Source organism: Lynx canadensis, chromosome B3, assembly GCF_007474595.2.
Source record: "Lynx canadensis isolate LIC74 chromosome B3, mLynCan4.pri.v2, whole genome shotgun sequence".
Lineage (NCBI taxonomy): Eukaryota > Metazoa > Chordata > Mammalia > Carnivora > Felidae > Lynx > Lynx canadensis.
In genome coordinates, this window is record NC_044308.2 from 58,894,376 (window position 1) to 58,917,121 (window position 22,746).

The following is a 22,746-nucleotide window of genomic DNA, read 5'->3' on the forward strand; positions in this document are numbered from 1 at the left end:
CCAGCTGACTTCTGCCCTTTTTGCAGTTTATTTACATGGACCATTAAATTTCCCCTTTTTCTTTCTGGGACAGTTGTTTGAATTTTCATTTGGAACCCTTAGTGAGGAGAGTCTTAAAAGGAATTAGATATAGCGCAATTAGAACTGAATATTTATGTGAAGACTCAATAACCTAGACTTTGGAAATGTATTAAATAACATCACATGGTTTGATTGTCTTATTGAAGTCATGGGGTCAGACATGTGAGGGAACAGAAGTTTCCAAGGCTAGCCATTATGACAAGCGACTACCCCCCTCATAACTACACGGTTTTTGTTTTGTTTTGTTTTATACATTCTCTGTCCTCATATTCTAGCAAATTTTATGTTTACAGGTGTATACAGGACAAGTCAAAAAGGAACACAATCTTAAGATTTTTTAAAATAAAGGGACATATTTTAGAAATGATTTTGAAGTTGTATTCACATTTTCCTTAGAATCATCCCTCCATGTATATTTTGGATTTTATATTTTCTCTTTATGGGTCAGTAGCAAGTGACCTGAACTTAAAAGGTTCTACCTACCCTACCCTTTCCATACCTCTTCAGCCTCATTTCTCTCATGATATTCTAGCTTCATAATTATGTTTCAGTTAAGTTGAAAACCTTATTATTTGGAAACTTAAGAGACCTTGAAACCTTGGAACTTTGTTTTATTTTTAATAGTTCTTATCACTATTTAAAATTAGCTGGTTCTTGTGTTTACTTGTATATTGTCGGACTGGTCCAACTTGAATGTAAGCTCCATGAGAACAGAAACCTGGTCTATCCTACCCACTACAGTATTCTTATTACATAAGATAATGCTGGGCACATAGGAAGCATTCAGTATTTGTTACACTAGCACTACGGTAAACAACCCTAATATAAATTTTTCTGCAATCTAGTTTAGCTTAGCCTAAAATGAATTCTAAATTTGCTCAAATTTTAGTGTTAAAATGTAACTATTTGCATCACATGAGTGTGATGTGTGTATATGTGTCAGAATCAGAAAAATAGTAAAACAAGTTTAATTTTAATTTATTAGAACCCAGTTAAGTGATGATTTTAAAAGCAGAGTTTCCATCAAATTAACACTTAATTCCGGGCAAAAATACATTTAAAAAACCTAAATCTTAAGGCAGAAGTAAAATATTATAAAAACCAGCATGTCTAATACAGACTGTAGAATGTCAGAATTTTAAGATTCACATAGTATTTTATAGCACTAAAATGTTAATACAGTCAGAAACATTATCAATTGGTCCAAGATCTCTCAGTTTATAAAATGTCTAGACTGCTAATTGAAGAAATTTTGCTATATAAGTAATAGCTACCATATAATTAAGTGATTGTTCTTATGACAAAGGAACTAAGGCAGGAAATTTCATGGTTTTCATTTGTAAAGATTTTACAGTATTAAATATAAAGTATTACTAGAAGTATGTTTTAGATTCATCTTCCCACTCTAATGCCCAAAAGGTGTACATCAATTCCCTTCAACTCCATTTTAAAAAATTCTGTGAACTATTATACCTATTCATTATAGGCCTGATATACTCAGCAAAGGCATAAATTGCCGTTTTGATTTGGTAGAAATAACAATTTTAGTAAATCACTATATCTTTTCCTGGTCATTAAATAATTTCAAACTGAAGTCTAAGAATTTTTGCACTTCTAATAAATGAACAGCTTTTTTTACCTCTGTAAGTTTGAATTTTGACTAGAACCTGAGCACAAGGGGGAAAAAAAACATTTCATGTTTATGTGCAATTAACAGAAGTCCTTCTGAAAAACAGAGTTAACAACCTTAAATGTCTCCTTGTGATCAAAACCTTTTATTTGGGGGGGGATAAGATTTAAAAGATTTAAATCTGAAAACAGGGATTAACTAGCCTAAACATTCTCCAGAATAGTGTCAAAAAAGACAAATGCATTTAAAATAATTCTGTAAGTCTAGCAAATATGAGGCTTATGGGTTCTTAACATATTAATTACAAAGATTCTTCATCTTTATTACAAACTCTTAAGCTATTTTAATAAAACAGTTGTAGACCTCACTGCACTTCTACTTATTTGTGTGTTAATAAAAATCTGTTAAAACTCCTTATAGTACTTCTGAAAAATTCTAGTCAAATAAGATCACTAAAACTACCAGAGAAGCTTTGAAATGCTGATTGCAGATTCATTTTGAAGTTGATTTAGCTTCTTTCAGAATCTGGCATTTAAATCATGAATATTTTCACCAACTTGGACTCTGAAAATATAAAAAATTTAGCCAGTGATGGTTATCATGAAACAGTACCAGTATTATGTGAAAAAAATAAAAATTGAAAAGATATTGTCAATCATGCATTTCACAATTTCATGAACTAAGTAAGGTATAACTCATAAATATTGTTATGTCTTTGCAGGTTACCTCAACTTCCATCAGGCCTCAGCTAAAAGTTAATCTGCCAAAACACATCAGCACTCATGTAAAATAAAAGGAGTAGGGAAATGATTTTGCACACATGCTGCCCAGTGTTTGGCTTCCAGGTTCCAACCCCTCTTTTATGTGACTAGATATAACTCCATGAAGAGCATGAGATGAGGGGTAGATAGAACAGAACACCTGTTGGGCTAACAAGAATATATTAGTGTATAAAAAGTTTTTCAGTTGAATAACTGTTCTCACTGGGGTTATGCTATGTGCAACATATAAACCGTACAACCAATTTTTACTATTTGTCCATTTGTGGAAAGAATTAGGCTCAATAAAATGTAAAATATACATTAGTTCATTTTAAATGCAAAGATTACAGTTTTGCTTACTTTGTTTTTGGCTCAACTGTAATATAACAAAAAAATCTCTGCTTTAATAATACAATATGAAAAAGTTCACATATGTACATGGGTACATTTCTTCATTAAAATTTTTCCTTAAATCTATCTCAATGTATCTTTACAACTGATACAACTGATCTTTACAACAAAAGTCAGAAACAACAAAGTAGAAATCATTCCATTTTACAGCACTTTAGGTTTTCTGAAGTTTTCCTTTAGGGCTTAAAGAACGTCATTGAAACGTTGTTTTCCATAGTCTGCAGGATCCATTTGAAGTTCTCGTTCCTCATCATCTGTAAGGAAAATAATTATGTATCAAGAATATTATTTTTAAAATCACTTGCAGAAAACCAATAAAATAAAGCCTCAGTAGTTTTCTATTTGTTATCTTATACCTTCTAAAATAGAGCTTTCTTTCTTAGTTGCTTGGCTAAACAGTGAAAAGTCTGTCTTCCAGTCTTCCAATATATTGGAAGATTACTTAATTTAACAAATCTTTTGATGATAGTAGAGCTAGATATAGTTAGCCAAACTTTAGGAACCCACAAACATTGAGGAGTTGGTTCTTGTATATAAAATACATTATTTCTACTAAATGAATCAGTTCTATAAGTTAGTTTTTGGAGTGCCTAGGTGGCTCAGTCCGTTATGCATCCAACTCTTGATTTCAGCTCAGGTCATGATCTCATGGTTGTGGAATTGATCCTCCCACCTCCACCCCCATCGGGCTCCATGCTGAGTGTGGAACCTGCTTGGGATTGTCTCCCTCCCTGTCCTTCTGCCCTTCCCTGCCTGCTCTCTCTCTCTCTTTCAATGAAAATAAATAAATAAATAAAATTTAAAAATAAAAGTTTTAGAAACCGTTCTGTATACATTTTCATGCCCTTAAAAACCAAAACTTTTTCTAATTACAAAATTAATCCACACTCATCACATAAAAATTGGAAAATAAAAGATAGGAAAATAAAAGCTACTCATAATCCCAATATTTAACATTATAGTGAATTTCTTTGCTCCTCTGCAAAGAGCTTAGCAGCAACTTCTTAAATGATATACTAACCAAAATTTAACTTTTTTACCAAAAAGAAAAAAAATATATTACATAATATTGTTAGTAAGATCCTCAAAGTCACTTTGAGTAGCTACATTAAATGACTCTTTAGAGTTTGACTTATTTGGAGGGGCGCCTGGGTGGCGCAGTCGGTTAAGCGTCCGACTTCAGCCAGGTCACGATCTCGCGGTCCGGGAGTTCGAGCCCCGCGTCGGGCTCTGGGCTGATGGCTCAGAGCCTGGAGCTTGTTTCCGATTCTGTGTCTCCCTCTCTCTCTGCCCTTCCCCCGTTCATGCTCTGTCTCTCTCTGTCCCAAAAATAAATAAACGTTGAAAAAAAAAAATTTTTTTTAGAGTTTGACTTATTTGGATATTGACAGGTTTTTCTGGGTCCTTCTTGGCTATCATCTGCCACTTCACATTACTGTTTATCTCGCAGTAGCAATCCTTTTCTAATTTTGTTACAAACTACAGGTTTTGAAATAAGACCGCTCAGAATATTAAAATTATGTTAGAACAAGAATGAAAGGTAATTTAATCAAAGCAAAGAGACTTTCTTTCTAGCATATGGCTTTTAGTGACATCTGTTAGCTCCTCCAGAGCCTTGTTTTTTTTCTTTTTCTTTGTTTGGTTTTCTTATTTTTTTCTTCTTCTATTCTTCCACAGCCTTGAAAAATGATTTTTCATACTTTATAGTTCACAGTTACAATTACCCATCAGCTTAGTTTTTGATAGATTGAGATGTTACTATCATAATTGTCCAGAAATATAATTTTATATAATTTAAAGAGTTACATGAGTTATATATAAATATAATTTTATATATTTCAAGAGTCAGAATCCCAATTCACATGTATACTATAGCTTTCTGAAATCTGTCTTTTAGATTTGATAGGTTTGCTACTCTTAACTTCTCTAGTATATCCTGTGGCAATCCACTCTTAACTTCTCTAGTATATCCTATGGTAAAATTTTGTTCAAGAAAAATGCTATGTGATATATGTACTGTGTATTTTACATAATGATGTGTTCTTATTTCTTCTTTATATTTATTCATTTTAAAAAATGCCAAATAAGACAACTTTTTCTTTCCTTTCAATAACTTTCCTATTAAACTTACAGAAATTCTCATTTAGAATTGCAGGCAACAATTTTGCATCATAGGCCAACAAAATTATCTTGTATCTTTAATAGTGTAATCCACTAGCTGTGATAAGATAACCCCAGATCTGTTACAGGCAGAGGCTGAAATTGTATCCATAATCACATCTGTATTTTGAAAAAATGCTAATATCTTAACATAGAACTTATTGTACTTTAAAAAATTATCTTTGGAAAATGATCACTGGCACCTCTCCAGAAAGCTCTCCTTAGAATCCATGTTATGGGATATCACCTTATGGCTATAAATACATCTTTCATGACTTCAGTAATTAAATGAAGACTTAATCACCACAGAGGGGTGGGAAAAGCAGCTATACAAAAGAGAATTCCTAAAAATTTAACAGGAAAGTTATTGAAAGTAGGTATGTTGGAAGACTTTTAAATGAAAAATTATAAAGAGAAGGTAAGAGCAAAGCTCTAGGAATAAAAACACTGAATTCTAGTTCTGGCTCAGTCCCTTAACAAACCTGATCTAGTTTCTAAACCTCTTTAGACCTTTAGTTACCTTCTCAGTAGAATACAGATAGCAACTGTTTATCCTATCTCAAAATAATAATAATAGTAATAATAATAATAATAATAATGTATAGGAAGGAGTCTTTACTTCTAAAGTCTTCTATAAATATACAGAGGAGTTTGTTGATTTTATTAATTCATGCTTTTAATCAAATTTTAATACTGTGCCTTCACATTATTTTTCAGAATTTCACAGGACTTTTGGAATATTGCATTTTTCTTACACTGAACTATTATTTACATTAACTAGAGTCCACTTTCAGTATAGCTATTCTAACCAGAATTCAAATTTCTACTGACAACCTATTTGCATGTACAGTATTTATAAAGTATGATGAAATTACCTAGTCAAATCTAATATAGAATAACAACCTGAAAACTAAATATATATATATATATATTTTTTTTTCATATTACAAGGCAGCAAAATCTGTAAATAGCTCATTAACATAAAATGACTATTAAGGAAATAGGACATTCATAATTTATTAAATAATTCCTAAATTCCCTCTGAAGTCAAGAAAGGATCACCTCCATAAAGCAAGCTCTACCAAACAAGAACATCTTGGGGATAATAAGGCAGTGAGGCTCCACTAAAAAGTACACGTTAATCCACAAACCAAAGTGTAATTATCCTCCAAAGCAGGCAATCCAAAGAAAAATATTCTGTATTTGCTTTAACTTCTTAAAAACTATTATTCGGGGCGCCTGGGTGGCTCAGTCGGTTAAGCGTCCGACTTCGGCTCAGGTCACGATCTCGCGGTATGTGAGTTCGAGCCCCGCGTCGGGCTCTGTGCTGACAGCTCAGAGCCTGGAGCCTGTTTCAGATTCTGTGTCTCCCTCTCTCTCTGACCCTCCCCTGTTCATGCTCTGTCTCTCTCTGCCTCAAAAATAAATAAATGTTAAAAAAAAAATTTAAAAAAAAAAACTATTATTCAACAAACACTTATGTAGTGCTTACATTGTGGAAGACCTGCCCTAAGTGCTGAACAAATATTTGAGTCATATAATCTACATAACAACAGCTTAGTTAAGTAGCTATACCCCTATTTTACAGATAAGGATATTGAGGCATAGAGTTAGGTAATTCACAAGGTCACAGAACTGGTAAGTGCTGGAGCTAGGATTCAAATCCAGGCAGTCCAGCTCCAGAATCCAGGCACTCAAGCATTAGGCTCAGCTTCCTTCCATAAGCACATAAATACAACCATAAATAAATATGCAGGTCATTCTCTGTTAAAGAAACTTGGAAATTTTATGGGATTAAAGATAAGAGTAAAGAGAATTTATAAACATCCATCTCCTTATTACAATAAAGAATGAATTAAAAGATATCCATCAGATGCAGAGTATTTCCAGAGGTAATCTTTTCATTGGGTCACTTAATTTTTTTTTAAATTTTTAAAAATTTTATTTATTCATTTTTGGGAGAGAGAGAGAGCAAGAGCAAAGGAGGGGCAGAGAGGGAGACACAGAATCCGAAGCAGGCTCCAGGCACTGAGATGTCAGCACAGAACCCGACGCGGGGCTCGAACTCACAGACGTTGAGATCATGACCTGAGCTGAAGTCGGACGCTCAACTGACTGAGCCACCCAGGCACCCCTCATTGGGTCACTTAAAAGAAGGCAGGAAAAAAAATTTTTTACATCAATGTAAATAAAATAACATTTTTTTAGGCTGCTTCAGGAAACCAAGAGTTAAAAATCCAAATAAACCAGAATTGTAAACACAGGAAAAATAGGCCTCACTTAATTCTACAAGAAAACACTTTACAGATAGTAGTGTCCCAAATGATCAATACATATGAACAAGCATCAGAGATAAAGCTGGCAGATAAACTCTATTGGCAGAGTTGCTGCCCAAATCTCCATTGACCTTAGCTAAATCCAGAACCTCAGCACTATAAGTGGAATCTCTAATCCTAGGGACCCAACAGATTGAGGAAAAACAAAACAAAACAACAACAACAAAACTCCTCCTAATATTAGAAAGAGTAGAGAAGAGCCCCTAATAGTATTTCTGAAGTACATGTTTCAATTTTAATTGAAGTTGACACAATGTCATATTAGTTTCAGGTATACAACATAGTGATTCCACAAATCTATACATTATGCTATGTTCATCACAAGTATAGCAACCATCTGTTACAAGCATGTTTCAATTTTTGATATCTCTGGTTGCAGAGTCTTAATGGCAGTAAAGATTTTCTTTCCTGGGTTTGGGGGAAAGATATGTTTCAGGCATGCTCAAATCTGAAACACATTCTCCCATTATACCTGTGTTGTATATAGTGATTCCACTGTGAATATGATCACAGAATTTTAGAACTGAGAAGGACCATCTATTGTAGTTCAACAGTCACATTACAGATGAAGAAACTGTGGCCTAGAGAGTTAAAGTGACTTGAAAAACAATACTCAACGGCTGGTCTCCTAACCTAATGTTTTTTCCCCCACTCTTTTCTACTGCCTGCTTTGGCTACAAGTGCAAACTGGCCTGGGAACCCAACCATTATTTCTACATTGCAACTATGAAGAAATGTTCATTCTAACTTAATAATAAAATTTAGAATCCAAATTATTGATAAACTAGGGAACAACCATAATTCCCCCTTCCCACTTTCTGGACAGTTAATACCATACCTAAAGAATCCCTGAAAGCATGTTTTAAATTATTTGGCTCTCCAAAACTCTTTTTTAGTCAGTTCACCCAAACATCCCTCTTCACTAGCTGCAGCTGGTGGCTTTGTTCCCTATCATAAAGGAGTCCCCTTGGTAGCTGTCCTATCCTTCTACTGCTGTCATCTAGTGAACCCCAAAATGGGATAAAAATGTAAGTGGCAACCCCCAGCTCAAGTAAGATTGAGTTGCAAATGAGGAAACCCCAAAATCTAACAATCCCCTCCCTACTTCACTGAGGGTATCACCTTAGGTCATTTCCTTATATTCCTTAGAACTGATGCATTTATTTCCTTGTGAAAGGAAAGGCAGAGCAGCATGAGGATACTGGTGACCTAAAGCGGAAAGTTACAATGAAAACTGGGGATGGGAGAGGGAAAGGGAAAAGGGTATAGGAGGGAGAGAGAGAGAGAGAGAGGGAGGAGGCACTGAAGATAAATGTACCTACCATGGATAAAAGCCATACAAAATATCTGAAATTTTGTGATAAAAGTCATTAACTTTAAGATAGCCAAAAGCATAAGAAATGTCTTTCAGTTACAGCTGAAATTATTTGCTCTAATAAAACCCTCAAAATTATCCAATGATATGATAGAAGCTCTTAGGAAGAAAACTAGAGAATGTTTAAACTATAAACTAAATTTATAAGACCAGAAGTTAAAAGGTTATTATTCTAGTCACAGTTCTAAAACTCAATGAGAAAGCATAAAATTATCAGTTAACAACATTGACCTATGTAGGCTAAGTACTATGGGGGGTGGAGGGTGGGGTGAATATGAAGGCAGAAAAGGACACAAACAAAATATAAGGCAAAATAAGTGAAAATTCCTGCCCTCCAGAGCTTGGTAATCTAATTGGTGATATGATATACATGCATGAAAAAGCCTCACAACAATGTTATAAATACTTGCAAATAAAAACATTCAAACAAACACAAAACAATGAGAAAAAATGGTAAAATTTATGAAAAATGGATGAGATTATAGAAAAGGTAGGTATAATTTATTCTAAAGCCCCAAACAGCATTTGAGAAGTTCTCATGAATGTATCCTTATAGAAGTCCTAGAATAATTATTATCTCTTTCTATTCCCAACAACCATTCTTCCAAAACTAGAATGTACTATCAAAACAATCCTGCATGGAAGTCTGAGTCTCTAAGTTTCCCTTTTTCTATTAACTACAAAGTATCTGAGGATAACTATAATTTCTTTTCAGTTTTATAAAAACAACTCTTGTCATGAACATAAGTAAGATGTGATTACTTAAAAAGAGCTAAGGAAGAAATTGAGACAGTTTACACTGGAAAATACTTCATGCATCACATTATAAAATAGAATACATCACACATTATTATGTTCATAATCAACTTTTACAGAAAAGAGAAAAAGTTCCACAAATACTACTAAATGATATAAGCAGGCAGAAAATAGGCCTAAAAACTCATAATAATGTCATATACTCTGATATGCATGCATGGGTAGGGCTGCATGCACACAGGTAGATTCTGAACTTTTAATAAGTTAAAAGCTCAGAAGTTACATAGTTAACAAGGAAAATATGTTGAATCTGTGTATTAAACATAAAACAGACAAATCTTTTCAAACTGTTAAATATAAATTCTCAGAAAAAAGTTCAAAAACAGCCTTCCTATACTCAATCAGTAGTGACATATCTTATCTTCAGTATGGAGACCATTCTCTTTGGGACTTCCTTTATAACAAAAAGGCTGTCTGGTCAAAATATGTACCTAGAATAACGAAATGTTTTCAGATAAGAAATTGGAAAAGAATTATTTTCTGGGAGTATTTGCCGTAGGTAAAGCCTGGAGACATTTAAAACAATTTAAATCTAAAATTTCTGAATACTTTTGAGTTTCAAATTATAACTATATCAATAATACATATAAGATAACTAAAATGAAAATACTTAAAATAATTAAAATCTAAAAATATGACTATCATAAAATTGTTTTCAAAATAAAATTGAAAAACTACACAGAATCTCTTTGTATTAAGATTGTAATTCTGTCAATAAGTGGGGAAAATTCTACACAAATTCAACCAAAAAATTTAGAGGTGGGTTTCACGGTCACAGCATGGAGGCCAAGCCCACGCTCACCTTGGACGTCTTCCTCTCCACCATCACCATCTTCTTCCTCATTGTAAGCCAGCTCAGCCTGCTTGTCTGCCTCGTACTCACCTACGTTACCATCATCCCCATTATAATCCGCCAGTTTAGAGCCATGCTGCGGATCAACAGGGGATTCATTCTCATCAAAGAATCGGCCTGTGAAGTAGGTAGAGGATTAATTCAAGAGTAAAGAGGAAAAAAAAGAAGGGACCTACACTGGATGCCTCCAGAAAGTAGACAAGCGAAACCTGGCAACGTTTAGAGTATTGGTTATAAAAAAGATACATTTTTGTGAAGGTTATCCAAGACAAAAAGAAATAAGAATGAAGACTGAAAATAACTTTTTAAAAAAAGAATTTCCTTTTGGTGTTCATTTTAGTACTTGCTACTTAAGGCTTGAATATTTTCTTAAAGAAAGGGTACCATTTTCAGGACTGCTTTCCTAATAACCAATGACTTCTCCAAAATAAGTATTTGTCTAATTTACCACTTTAGAAGAACAAGAAATGTTTTTATTACTAGATACAATATGTATTTGAAATTTGTAGTTATTTATTTGCTTTATAAAATACCATTTTCCATAAATAATTTTCATCATTTTTTTTTTGTAAATATAAACAAGTACCATGCAGGCTAGTTTCTTTTTGGATGCTAAGACAAATTAACACAACTGAGGGCTATCTCAAGTTCCTTCAGTGATAGTGACTGACTATAACTGTGGATTTCCAAGGAGAGATGGCATAAAGAATAAACTATCAGAACTCCTAGTGGTATGTGTTTTGAAAAAACATCCCAAGTAATTCTGATTTATTCTTTCCCATTTCCTAAACAGGACTTTTAAAAGCCAATGATAGAGGAAGCTTAAGAAAGTTGAACTATGCGAGGCTGTTATATTGCGCACATTCATAACAGTAAGAAATCAAAAAGAGCAAAAGACATAACATCCACTGTAGAAAGCTATTCAGCAACTAAAATTGAAAATGAAAATGTTGGGGCGCCTGGGTGGCGCAGTCGGTTAAGCGTCCGACTTCAGCCAGGTCACGATCTCGCGGTCCGTGAGTTCGAGCCCCGCGTCGGGCTCTGGGCTGATGGCTCAGAGCCTGGAGCCTGTTTCCGATTCTGTGTCTCCCTCTCTCTCTGCCCCTCCCCCGTTCATGCTCTGTCTCTCTCTGTCCCAAAAATAAAAATAAACGTTGAAAAAAAAATTAAAAAAAAAAAAATGAAAATGTTAGGCACACTAAGATCTGACTCAGAAACACAAGTTAAACTCTACTTTGACATTAAATTTAAGTAGCATAAAAGTAAATTTTATTCCAAAATCTAAAATATAAATAATATCAACTTACTGATGATGAAAGAATTTAAGACTTTAAAAAATTATACAAACTTTCTATGGATAAGTCTAAAATTTTTTGAATTATGTTTTTAAGAAGTAAATTGAAATGAGGCATTCAGGAAAAAAATTAATGACTTCTTTGCTTGGAAAGAAAGGTTAAGTACAAATGGAAAGAATTAAGGAGGTATTGGTCAATTTTACAAACAGCTCACCACATCATCGGGCCAATATAATTTTAATTGCTGAGTAAAGAGTCAATTGGGGAAATAGTTAAAGAACAAATCACACTTACATAGGCTTTCAAGGATGGGGGCTGTTTACAATAGGAGACTTAAGTAACTGGGGCCAATAAAAAGAGCATAAAGTCATCTTAAATATATTCCAGAATAAGGTTGGGTATGTACAATAAATAAATAAATGGAAAAGTTGATAAAATAGAGTTACAGAAAATAAATGGATATAAAAGAATTAAAAAGGAAAAACAGAAACAAGAATAATAAGCTATTTGTGAGAAAAACACCATGTCTCCTAATGATAGTAATACAAAACAAAACATTTTAGTGGCTTTTATTATAATTTCTTTTTCTAACAACAAAATTAATGATGCCAATATAAGGAAAAAGGGAGATTTACAGAAATCTATATTTTCTTTTTCTTAATATGCAATATTTACTATGGACAAATTTAACCTGGAGTTGTTAAATCATCTTTATGCAATGTAAAACTGCTGTTTTAAATATACGAACATTTAGGGGCACCTGGGTGGCTTAGTTGGTTAAGCATCAGACTCTTGATTTCGGCTCAGGTCAGGATCTAATGGTTCATGAGAGTGAGCCCTGCTTGGGCTCTGCACTGAAAGTGTGGAGCCGGGGCGCCTGGGTGGCGCAGTCGGTTAAGCGTCCGACTTCAGCCAGGTCACGATCTCGCGGTCCGTGAGTTCGAGCCCCGCGTCGGGCTCTGGGCTGATGGCTCAGAGCCTGGAGCCTGTTTCCGGTTCTGTGTCTCCCTCTCTCTCTGCCCCTCCCCCATTCATGCTCTGTCTCTCTCTGTCCCAAAAATAAATAAATGTTGAAAAAAAATTAAAAAAAAAAAAAAAAAAAAAAGAAAGTGTGGAGCCTGCTTAGGATTCTCTCTCTCCCTGTCTCTCTGTCCCTGCTCCCTTCCAAAATAAGTAAATAAACATTAAAATAAATAAATAAACATTTTAATATGCTAGTTCCCAATGAATTTCTCAAGGTATACCATTTCCTCTAAGAAATTTTTAAAATTTTTAATCAGTTATGAAATATAGAAGACTAAAAAATTAACCTAAAAATTTATTGTAAAATATAGTTAATACTATCAGACGTGGTACATTAACTAAAAAAGGGTCCACCTATACCTATTATAATATTGCAACAGAACAATTTTTAGTATCTTTCTTTTATAGGTGTTTGATAATCTGACTAGCCCAAATTCAGCCCTAAAATTATAATATTAAAATTAGTGACACTAGACACTAGACAGAGATAACGAAAAAATCAATAACAATGCTTGACCACAGGGGCAACTGGCTGGCTCAGCCAGCAAAGTATGTGACTCTTGATCTTGGGGTTGTAAGTTTGAGCCCCACATTAGGTATAGAGATTACTTAAAAAAAAAAAAAAAAAAAAAAAAGAATGGATGGCCACACAACTGTCCCTTGTTAAATAAGTAATTTGTGCTATCACATATGCAGAATTTTCATCTTTGGAGAAAGAGCTAACCCTTAATACAGGATTTCAACAGCATGACAGACAACAACAGAGAAAAAAAGAACCAGCTATACAAAGATGTCTGTCAAGTTGGGACATCAAACTTCACAATAAATAGTGAATGACTATGACAGCATAAATAAAAATGCATAACAATAATCAATACAACAAACTGCTCAATTATATAATTGTCAGGCAACATGTTTGTAAAAAGTGTTATAGAAGGGAGGGGAGCCTGGGTAGCTCAGTCAGTTAAGTAGCTCACGTCATGATCTTGCAGTTTGTGAGTTTGAGCCCTTCAGCACAGAGCCTGCTTTGGATCTTCTGTCTCCCTCTTTCTCTGCCCCTCCCCAGCTCACACACACTCTCTGTCTCTCAAAAATAAATAAACATTAAAAAAATTAAAAGTAAATCTGTAAAAAAAAGAAAAAAGGAGTTATAAAAGGGGGAAATTTGTGTGGGTTAGAGCTAGAAGGGAAGGTTTCAAGAAAGAGGTAAATATACTACTGGACCATGACAGAGAGAAGGAAAGAAACACCCGAAGAATGAGTAAGAAGGTAGAGTATTCAGGAGACAGTGAAGAGATTAATTTGACTGGGTTTATTTAGAAAGTGGAAAGAGGAAGTTTAGACAAGCAAATTTGGAATAATTATAGAAAAACTTTAAAGTTAGATATTTTCAAGGGCATCCTATATCCACTTCACAGGGTCATTGTTAGAATGAATGACAAAGTATATGGAAGTATCTACAATACTCTTTCATCCAATAAAGACTAACATATGTGAAAGGTATTGTGCTAGTACCGTCACACAAAAATAAACTTATCATCTCCATCTCTGGTAACTTATTATAGGAAGGAAGACAAACAAGTAAACAAATAATTAGAAAGTGATGCTATGTGTGCTATACCACAATGATCCAGAAAGTGACATCTTAACATGGAGACTATTGCTACTGTTGGTTTCTATTTGACAGAGGAAGTCTGAACTTTGTGTAGGAGGCAATAGGCAGTTGTCATAATTTCTTTTAAGCTCTCTGAGAACAGGAATCTAATCTGATTTATGTACTACAGCATTTCCAGTGTCTTTTCAGGTAAGAAGCTATGAGGACTTAGACTAGAAAGATTTAAGAGGAAATTTTAGGAACAGGTGAATCAAATACATTTAAGAATGACAAATTGAATACATGGCACAGTGGAATGGAAGCACTCAAAAAATGATTCTATAATCCTAGCCTAGAAACTAAAGATACTTGTACCCAAAATGGAACAATTGATAAGGTATGGGAAAGCAAATGCTTTAGGTATACTTAACTAAGGGTTACAGTAAGATATCCAAATGAAAATAGTTTATAGACACATGGAAATATGGAACTAGACTCTAGGTGCAAAGTGAGGGCTAGATGTATAGGTTTAAGACTCATAAATATAAAGATGATATATTAAACTATGAGGAGCTAATTTCTATTAGGAAACAAATACAGAAAACAGCTATTGGTCAAAGGAGTGATCTTAGGTATTGACTATCTTTAAGAAGGGAAAAAGGAAGTAATGAGGGTAAAGTTATCACATGATGGTATAAAACTGTGATGTCTCAACAAGAATTAAATATTGTACCTTATCTCTGAAGCATTTTACCTATTTATTTAAAGATTTTTAATTCAGTTCTCTCTCTCAGTAACCACAATGTTAAAACTGTGCTCAGCTAGGTGAGTAATATGGTCATTTTATTTAGTTTGGATCCCCCAATTTCCTTGTATTTTTTATAAAATTCAACTGTGTACTTGAATTTTATTTTCATCCTGGTGGCTGCTTGAAAATAATTAACTTATAGCTTACCAGTAACAGGATACTAGCTTCATCCTAACAATTTAAACATGAGAACATGAAGAAAGAAACAACATACACTCTAGCTATTGACAGTCTTTGGGTGGCATCGCGTTGGAAAACCAAATCATAAGAGATTGTTGATATACTTTTCAGTTCACTTTAAACAATATAATAGAACTTCATACAGAATGATAGATATTCTGTAAAACACCTTAAACATCAGGCTGCAAACTCCCAAAACCAGTAGAAAATGAAACGATGATGACAAATAACTATAACATTTCTCAATGTTACAGTCACAAAAAGGCATTTCACTCAAGAGAATTAGACTGTATGTTTTAATCCCGTACTGAAAATCAAACCAAGATAAGTCACTTTTTTGCTTCATTAGCTCTAGTTTCACTTATAGGTTTCAATTTCTCAATTATTGTATGAAAAATAGGTTTATATTTTTCTAGTCATTCTTTTAATATATTGTCACTATTATAAACAAAATAAATCAATCGGAAATTTTACTCCAAAGGAGGGAACCTCTTTTTCTAGCCTTCATCTACTGGTAGTATCCATTTCGTACCGGTCATTTGGAAATTAACAAATTCAAATGACTCTTGCATCGTTCAATTTAACACCTACAATGTTGACTATTTTAAGTATCCCTGAAGGTCCATGACATGTGATAACTTATAATCTGCTGAGACATGAGTCAAGAGTTGTGAATGCTGGAAGGGTGAGGTGTGCAAATTTTGACAAAAATGTTACTGCAGGCTTTCCCTACAAAGCAATATATAGGGAAGACTACTTACTGGCATTTGAACTATTTACTTTGATTTCTTTATGAGGAACATTATGGGGCAAAAAGACCATACTTATTTTGCATCTCAAGGTATAGGACCGGCATGTAGTAGTAGGCACAGGAAGGAATCTGTTAATTGACTGGATTTATGGAAGGTAAAGAGAAACCAGGGAAATGAAAGAAACATGGTAGCTAGAAATTACAGCTAATAGCATCTGAACAATCACCACCACCATTTCACCCCCATTCCCAATGCCAAGAGGCTCAAATGCTCTTTCCCCTTCTTCATATTATCCACAGGCTGCATTTTTGTTATTTTTTTATCCTTAAGACTAATTCTATGAGGGGAAGGGAGAAGAGAAGGGAAGCACATGATTTGATTTGCATCAGGGTCAAATACTCTTCTCCTTTACCTCTTGCTTTTCTCCTCCACCAAACCTACAGGACTACTCCTAAAACCAGCATAAAATAAAGGGGCCTGAGGTGGGAACCAATTAGCTAATCTTTAAGTAAGTAATACCAAGCATATGTCACATATTTATGACAAGTACATTAGTCTTATGTACATTAAGTGGTTAAACACTTCATTTCAACTTCAGTATTCAAATATTCTTTAACAGAATAAACAAAACTATAATGCAATTGGGTAACAAAATTCTTTTTTTCTTCAACGTTTTTATTTATTTTCGGGACAGAGAGAGACAGAGCATGAACGGGGGAGGGGCAGAGAGAGAGGGAGACACAGAATCGGAAACAGGCTCCAGGCTCTGAGCCATTAGCTCAGAGCCCGACGCGGGGCTCGAACTCACGGACCGCGAGATCGTGACCTGGCTGAAGTCGGACGCTTAACTGACTGCGCCACCCAGGCGCCCCAACAAAATTCTTTTTTAAATTTTATTTACTTATTTATTTTTGAGAGAGAGAGGGATAGAGCATGTGCATGCGCTCAAGCAGAGAAGGGCCAGAGAGAAAGGAACAGAGAGGATTCCAAGCAGGCTCTGCACTCAGTGAAGAGCTCAAAGCAGGGCTTGAACCCATGAACTGTGAGATCATGACCTGAGCTGAAATCAAGAGTCGCACACTCAACTGATTAAGCCGCCGTGGCACAAATTCTTGTATGCCAAACTTGATTACTTTCTGAATTCACATCATAAAAAAAAAAATGTCATCTCAAAACATTATTGTAGCATACTGAAGAACAGAGCAAACCATTTATTCATATATTTCACAAAAAAAAATTTTTATTTTTTTGAAAAGTAAGCTCTACACCCAACATGGGGCTTGAACTCACAACTCTGAAATCAAGAGTCCCAGGTTCTACTGATTGAGCCAGCCAGGCACCCTTACAAAAATTTTTTCTTGTTTTGCTTTGTTTTAAATTTTCCTTTTTTTTAATGAATTCTTTTTTAAAGAAATGTTTATTTGTTTTGAGAGAGAGAGACAGAGAGAGAGGAAGAGAGAGAGCATGAGCACGGGAGTGGCAGAGAGAGAGAAGGAGAGAGAGAATCCCAAGCAGGCTCTATGCTGTTAGCGCAGAGCTCAAAGCAGGACTCAATCCCACGAACCATGAGATTGTGACCTGAGCCAAAATCAAGAGCCAGACACTAAACTGAGCCACCCAGGGGTCCTCTACTTTTTATTATTAAATATTTTCAGATACAGAGAGAAGTGTCTAGAGAATATAATGTCCATGTTTCCATCATTCAGAACTTAGTCAAATTTAAACAGTTTTTTGCCATATTTGTTTTAGAACTTTTAATAAAGAAAACATTACATATACAATTAAAGTTCCCTAGCACCTCTCTCTAACATGAGCCTCTTACCTCAAAGATAACCTCTATCTTAAACTGGGTGTTAAATATCTCCATGAAACTTTACACATTCATTAATAAATAGTATTGATTCATAGGCCTCTAAATATATGGCATCTGGGCAGGAAAGAGTTAACTGGGCATGCCTTGTTTGCTGAAACCCTGTACACTCTAAAGAAAGGTTTGTCTTCAGGACTGTTGCTTGGCTGGAAGCTGGAAGATAACTTCTGAGCCTATGGAATGTTCTGTCTGATATGTGTGTTTCTTGGGCCAGGCTATACCAGCATGATTAAATTAAGTTTATCCTAACAAAGAGATTTATGGTGTATATTTGTTTTTGCTAGGTGGGGCGTGGAAGGGCTAAAGTCTGAATAATTGAGCTCAGTTATGCAAGCATTGCATGACATGTGGGCACGACATGACTGATCCCTGAAAAAATCCCGGGACCCCAAAGATCAAGTGAGCCTCCCAGGATGGAAACACTTCACACATAGTGACACACATCTTTGCCAGGAGGATTAAGCAAATCTCCATGCAACTCCACTGTGAGGGGACACCTGGAAGCCTGCATCTGCTTTCTCCTGGATCTTGCCCCATGAGCTTTTTCCATTTGCTGATTCTAATCTCTGTCCTTTCACTGTACCAAACCATAACTGTGAATATTAATAATTCTTCTGTGTCCTGTGAGCCCTTCGAGTGAATCATCAAACCTGAAGGTGATCTTGGGACTTCCAACATAGCATAATGCATCTATTTTGCAACTTGCTTTATTCTCTCCTCATGCTTTTGAGATTTATCCATGTTGATAAATGTGGCTTTGTTCATTCATTTGAACTCCTATATATAATTCCACTGTATGTGTATGGGACATATCCATTCTCATACTGATGAACATTTGTTTCTGATTTTCAACCTAATAACAAATACTCTTGTACAGGTCTGAAATTGTTTGTAGGTACATATTAGGTGCTGAGTTGTAGGGTATGTGGATCTTCTCACACTTATGATTGACCTTTTAATTAATAAAATTCTTAATTTTAATTAAGTCCAATTTATCATTTTTAAAAATTCATGGTTACACTATTCACAAAAAATAAACTCAAAATGGATGAATGACCTGAATGTGAGACAGGAAACCATCAAAACCCTAGAGGAGAAAGCAGGAAAAAACTCTCTGAACTCAGCCACAGCAATTTCTTACTTGACACATCTCCAAAGGCAAGGGAATTAAAAGCAAAAATGAACTATTGTGACCTCATGAAGATAAAAAGCTTCTGCACTGCAAAGGAAACAATCAACAAAACTAAAAGGTAACCGACGGAATGGGAAAAGATATTTGCAAACGACATATCGGATAAAGGGCTAGTATCCAAAATCTATAAAGAACTCACCAAACTCCACACCCGAAAAACAAATAATCCAATGAAGACATGGGCAGAAGACATGAATAGACACTTCTCTAAAGAAGACATCCAGATGGCCAACAGGCACATGAAAAGATGCTCAATGTCACTTCTCATCAGGGAAATACAAATCAAAACCACACTGAGCTATCACCTCATGCCAGTCAGAGTGACTAAAATGAGCAAATCAGGAGACTATAGATGTTGGAGAGGATGTGGGGAAACGGGAACCCTCTTGCACTGTTGTTGCTGGGAATGCAAACTGGTGCAGCCGCTCTGGAAAACAGTGTGGAGTTTCCTCAAAAAATTAAAAATGACCCAGCAATAGCACTGCTAGGAATTTACCCAAGGGATATAGGAGGGCTGATGCATAGGGGCACTTGTACCCCAATGTTTAGAGCAGCACTTTCAACAATAGCCAAATTATGGAAAGAGCCTAAATGCCCATCAACTGATTAAAGGATAAAGAAGTTGTGGTTTATACATACAATGGAATACTACTTGGCAATGAAAAAGAATGAAATATGGTCTTTTGTAGCAACGTGGATGGAACTGGAGAGTGTTACGCTACTTGAAATAAGTCATACAGAGAAAGACAGATACCATGTTTTCACTCTTATGTGGATCCTGAGAAGCTTAACAGAAGACCATGGGGGAGGGAAGGGGAAAAAAAAGTTACAGAGAGGGAAGGAGGCAAACCATAAGAGATTCTTAAAAACTCAGAATAAACTGAGGGCTGATGGGGGTGGGAGGGAGGGGAAAGTGGATGATGGGCATTAAGGAGGGCACCTGTTGGGATGAGCACTGGGTGTTGTATGGAAACCAATTTGACAATAAATTTCATATTAAAAAAATAAATTCATGGTTAGCTTTTTGCAGTGGGGGGAGGATTAAGAAATCTTTACCTATTCCATGTCATGAAGATATTTTTTTGTTTTCTTCTAGAGGTTTTATTAGCTTTAAAGTTTAAATCTACAATCTATTTTTTTAAGGTGTATTTATTTTTGAGAGAGAGAATGAGAAAGTGTGAGCAGAGGAGGGGCAGACAGAGGGGGACAGATGATCTGAAGCAAGCTCTTTGCTGACAGCAGAGAGCCCAATGTGGGGCTAGAACTCAGAACCATGAGATCATGACCTGAGCTGAAGCTGGACGCTTAACCAATTGAGCCACCCAGGTGCCCCAAATCTGCAATCTATCTTGAATTTAATTCTGTGTATTGTGTAAAGTAGGAGATCTAAGGTTAATATTTTTCCATTTTGGTATCAAACTGACCCAGTACTACTTATTGAAGACTATCCTTTTCCCCATTGCATTGCATTATCAATTTTATCATAAATTAAGTGACCATATATGTGTAGTTAGTTTTGGCATACTCCAATCTGCTCCACTGGTCCATCTGTCTATTCTTGTGCCAATACTGTATTGTCTTAATTACCTCATTAATAATAGTTTTATAATAACTCTTGATATCTGATAGAAGTCACTAAGTTTCGTTCTTATAGATTGTCTTGGCTATTCTTAGCCTTTTACATTACCATACACATTTCAGAATCACTATATGAATTTCCACCAAAATATATATATAAATATATATATATATATATATATATATATGCTACTGGGATAATGAATAGGATAGCACTAAAATTCTAGATCAATCAAAGAACTGACACCTTTAAAACTTTGAGTCTAAAACTTTTGAGTAGCTCAGTCAGTTAAGCATCTGACTTCAGCTCAGGTCATGATCTCTCAGTGAGTTCAAGTCCCACATCAGGCTCTCTGCTCTCAGTGTGGAGCCAGCTTCAGATTCTCTTGTTCCCCCCTCTCTCCACTCCTTCCCCCTTCTCACTTTCTCTCGAAAATAAAGACATTTAAAACTTTGAGCCTTCCAGTCTGTCAACATGGATTTACTTATATATTATCTAATTTCTGCCAATAATATTTTGTTCTTGTGAATATTTTAAATTTTTTTTCAAGAATCTGATGTATTTTATGCTATTAAAAATACTTTCTTGTGGAAGCTGGCTGGCTCAGCTGGTGGAGCATGTGACTCTTGATCTCAGGATTGTGAGATCGGGCCCTATATTGGGTGTAGAGATTACTTAAAATCTTTTTTTTTTAATATTTTTATTTATTTATTTTGAGAGAGAAAGCATGAGCAGGGGAGGGGGACAGAGACAGAGGGAGAGAGAGAATCCCAAGCAGGATCAGTGAGTCAGCTCAGAGCCCAACGCAAGGCTCAATCTCATGAACTGTAAGATGGTTACCTGAGCCAAAGTCAAGAGTGGGATATTTAACCAACTGAGCCACCCAGGTGCCCAAAAAAAAAAAAAAAGTTTCTTTTTAAAAATTTCACTTTATGTTTGTTGCTGACATGTATAAATACAATTAACTTTACACATTAGCCTTCTAATTAGTTTGCTAAATACTTATGTAATATTTACTGGGGCATCTGGGTGGCTCAGTTGTTTGAGTGTCCAACTCTTCATTTCAACTCAGGTCATGATCCCAGTGTTGTGAGATTGAGCCCCATGTCCAGCTCTGAGCTGGGCATGGAGCCTGCTTGGAATTCTCTCTCTCCCTCTGACCCTCTCCCCCACTTGTTCTGTTTCTAAGATAAAAAAACAAACAAACTTATTTACTGTATGTAAGTTTGTAGATTGCTTTGAGTTTTCCACATTCAAAATTATGCCTGCAAATAATATCAATTTATTGGTTTTATTTCTTCTTTTAATCTCTATACTGTTTATTTTCTTTTTTGCACTTAAAGTGAAAAGTTGAATAGAAGTGATGATAGTGGTTCTTAGTTTTCATGATTTCAAAGGGAAAAGTTTTGATAGTTCATTATTAAGTGATGTTTGTTATAGGATTTTTGTAAATACTCTTTTATCAATTAAGGAAATTACCTTTTAGTCCTAGTTTGCTCAGAGTTTGTTTTTTTCACAAACACACGTTGAATTGCTTGAAATGCTTTCTTTGCACCTATTGAGATGCACCTACTTGATTTGTCTCACATATTTTATTAATGTGGTAAATTACACAGATTGCTTTTCAAATATTAAATAAGCTTGCATTTCAAAAACAAACCCAACATGGTCATCATGTATGTCATTTTTATCTATCTCTGGATTTGATATGCTAATATTTTATTCAGTATTTTTAGATGTACTATGTTGGGAAGGATCATCTGTAATTTTCCTTTTTCATAATATACTTAGTTTTGCTACCCAACTTATTCTGGCTTCATAAAATGAGTTAAGAAGTGTTTCCTCATTTTCAATTCTCTGAAAAAGCTCATTTTAGATTGGTTGTACTTCTTTAAATGTTTGGAAGAACTCACCGGGAAAAACATTTGGGCATGAAAATCATTAAGGAAAAGTTTTAAATTACACATTCAATACCTTAAAAACATTTTTAAAAAAATTTGAGAGACAGAATGTGCCTGAGAGGGGGAGAG

At 34.9% G+C, this 22,746-nt stretch overlaps 1 protein-coding gene across 2 annotated transcripts in view; it reads right to left on the bottom strand.

The window, feature by feature from the left end:
* Positions 1–1,042: 1,042 nt before the first annotated feature.
* Positions 1,043–22,746, bottom strand: part of GOLM2 (golgi membrane protein 2) — a 109,277-nt gene continuing 87,573 nt past the window's right edge. Inside the window, exons 9-10 of one of the 2 annotated variants that reach the window (XM_030318277.1) lie at positions 10,373–10,540; positions 1,043–3,137 (exon numbers count right to left, since the gene is read on the bottom strand). In XM_030318277.1, coding sequence (XP_030174137.1) covers positions 3,067–3,137; positions 10,373–10,540 — 239 coding nt within the window. In that variant the 3' untranslated portion in view covers positions 1,043–3,066. The remainder of the gene's footprint in view (positions 3,138–10,372; positions 10,541–22,746) is intronic. The other variant, XM_030318279.1, reaches the window with a different exon arrangement.